Source organism: Pteropus vampyrus, unplaced genomic scaffold (genome assembly GCF_000151845.1).
Source record: "Pteropus vampyrus isolate Shadow unplaced genomic scaffold, Pvam_2.0 Scaffold424, whole genome shotgun sequence".
Taxonomy (NCBI): domain Eukaryota; kingdom Metazoa; phylum Chordata; class Mammalia; order Chiroptera; family Pteropodidae; genus Pteropus; species Pteropus vampyrus.
In genome coordinates this window covers 1-1,844 of record NW_011889205.1, presented here as the reverse complement: position 1 = coordinate 1,844, position 1,844 = coordinate 1, and the positions used below count along the sequence as shown (strand labels likewise).

Sequence of the window (1,844 nt, the reverse complement as noted above, 5' to 3'; positions counted from 1 at the left end):
GGGGAACCGTGCTGTCGGTGACAATGACCTGCATACCCTGGACTTGCCGGATCGTGAGCCTGCACTTTTAGTTTAAAAAACATACCCTGTTACTCCACTCCCCAGTCTCCGGTCAAGGCAAAGAATTTTAACAAATTAGGGAGCTCCGTGTCCCACTTAGGGGTTGAAAAGAGAGGGGACTAGTACCACCGTCCAGTCCCGCTCATAACCAGCAACCAGGGACACACGCTCCCCTCCCTGTCACCGCTTACGCCAAACCCCGAAGGGCTCGCCTTCCCCCGGGGACTCATCATGCACGTTAAACACGAGATTAACCCAGGCACATGGGAATCAGGTTAACCCAGGTAGATGGGAATCGTCGACCTCAGATCTGGGAATGGGGTCTCCCTTCCTCCCCAAGTCCATACTGACGGGGCGCTGGGAAAGGCCAGAAGCCCCTCCTCTCTGGGCGCTGGCTCCTTGCTTTTCTTCATCTTCCAGCTGTGAATTCTGTATGTTAATCCGGGTCGGTTCATTTTGCAATGGCCTCTGGAAAATCTAACCGGGTTTGTGCTCATCTGGATCTGGAGGCCAACTCGAGAGAAAATGGGTCATCGGACCAATCGGAGATCTGGGGACGGCCCAGGTCCCGTGTCTGATTCCTCCCTATGGAGTCTGGGGATCCAGGCTCAGTCCCACTGAGGTCATTTCTAGTGGCACCACAGGGCACCTTCGCTGTCCGGGTGAGGACGCGCTCCCTGAGATATTTGCACATTTCTAGAGCAGCGAGTTCCAGGCACAGAGGCACGGAGACCGTCGGAACTCGGGAATGGTCTGGAAAAAACACCGATTCTCAATTCTCAAATGACGACAGCTTTGATTTTCTTTGTAATCACGATGATTAATTTTGAAACAAAAAGTACAGGGTTTTTATGTTTATCCAAAGAACAGAGATATTTTGTTTCTCATTTTCTTCCATTATTTAAAAACCCACAGTTTTTAACCTTGTTTGTAATCCATCCCTCCGCTTCCAAGTCGCTTAGGGCAGCCGTCAGAGTGTGCTACTCCTGCTACCCTGCGTGATAATATTTATGTTGCTAGCACGGTTCTGTTGTCTTTGCTGTGATGACTAAAGTTTACCATTTATTGGCCACTTACTATTTGCCTGGCATTGTCTAAACATTCCAGTTGTATTATCTTATTTGATCCTCACAACCATCCTAGGACACAGACCCTGTCTTTGTCCCACGTTACAGAGAGGTAAACTGAGGCTTCCAGCATTGAAGCAAATTGCCCAAGGCCCCGGACACAGAGTTCGTTAAACACAAGTTGAGACCCGGTCTCAAGAACGATGACTTAAAGACAAGCCATTGTGATTACCGACTCCTAAAGCGACTGCTTCGCCCTCTCAGGTGTCACCGTGTGGGAGCTGATGACGTTCGGGTCCAAGCCTTATGATGGCATCCCGGCGAGCGAGGTCTCAGCCCTGCTGGAGAAGGGAGAGCGCCTCCCACAGCCGCCCATATGCACCATCGACGTCTACATGATCATGGTCAAGTGTGAGTGGCCGGGGCCGTCCGCACGCGCGTGGCCGCACCTGGCTCTCAGAGGGCCTTGCCGTGCCCGGAAAGGCATCGCTGCCTGGAGCCAAACAATTGAGACCTTAGAGTTCCCCAAAGAAGTGCTGTCATATTCTTCACAGCAGGCACTCGGGTCCAAAAGCATGTGTCAGTGCTCCCCCAGACATTCTTCAGGAGACACTTGCTTGACTCATCGAGCATCGTGACCTGACATTTGCCCGTGATGGCAAGCAAATAAATAAAATCCGAGCCCTCCATAAGCCATTGCACCGGAATATTCTATTC

The 1,844-nt window shown here is 51.3% G+C and overlaps 1 protein-coding gene across 1 annotated transcript in view; it reads left to right on the top strand.

Moving 5' to 3' along the window:
• Positions 1–1,802, top strand: part of LOC105306141 (epidermal growth factor receptor-like) — a 48,057-nt gene extending 46,255 nt beyond the window's left edge. The window contains exon 22 of the mRNA XM_023523863.1: positions 1,392–1,802. Coding sequence (XP_023379631.1) covers positions 1,392–1,765 — 374 coding nt within the window. The 3' untranslated portion in view covers positions 1,766–1,802. The remainder of the gene's footprint in view (positions 1–1,391) is intronic.
• The last annotated feature ends 42 nt before the right edge of the window (positions 1,803–1,844 follow it).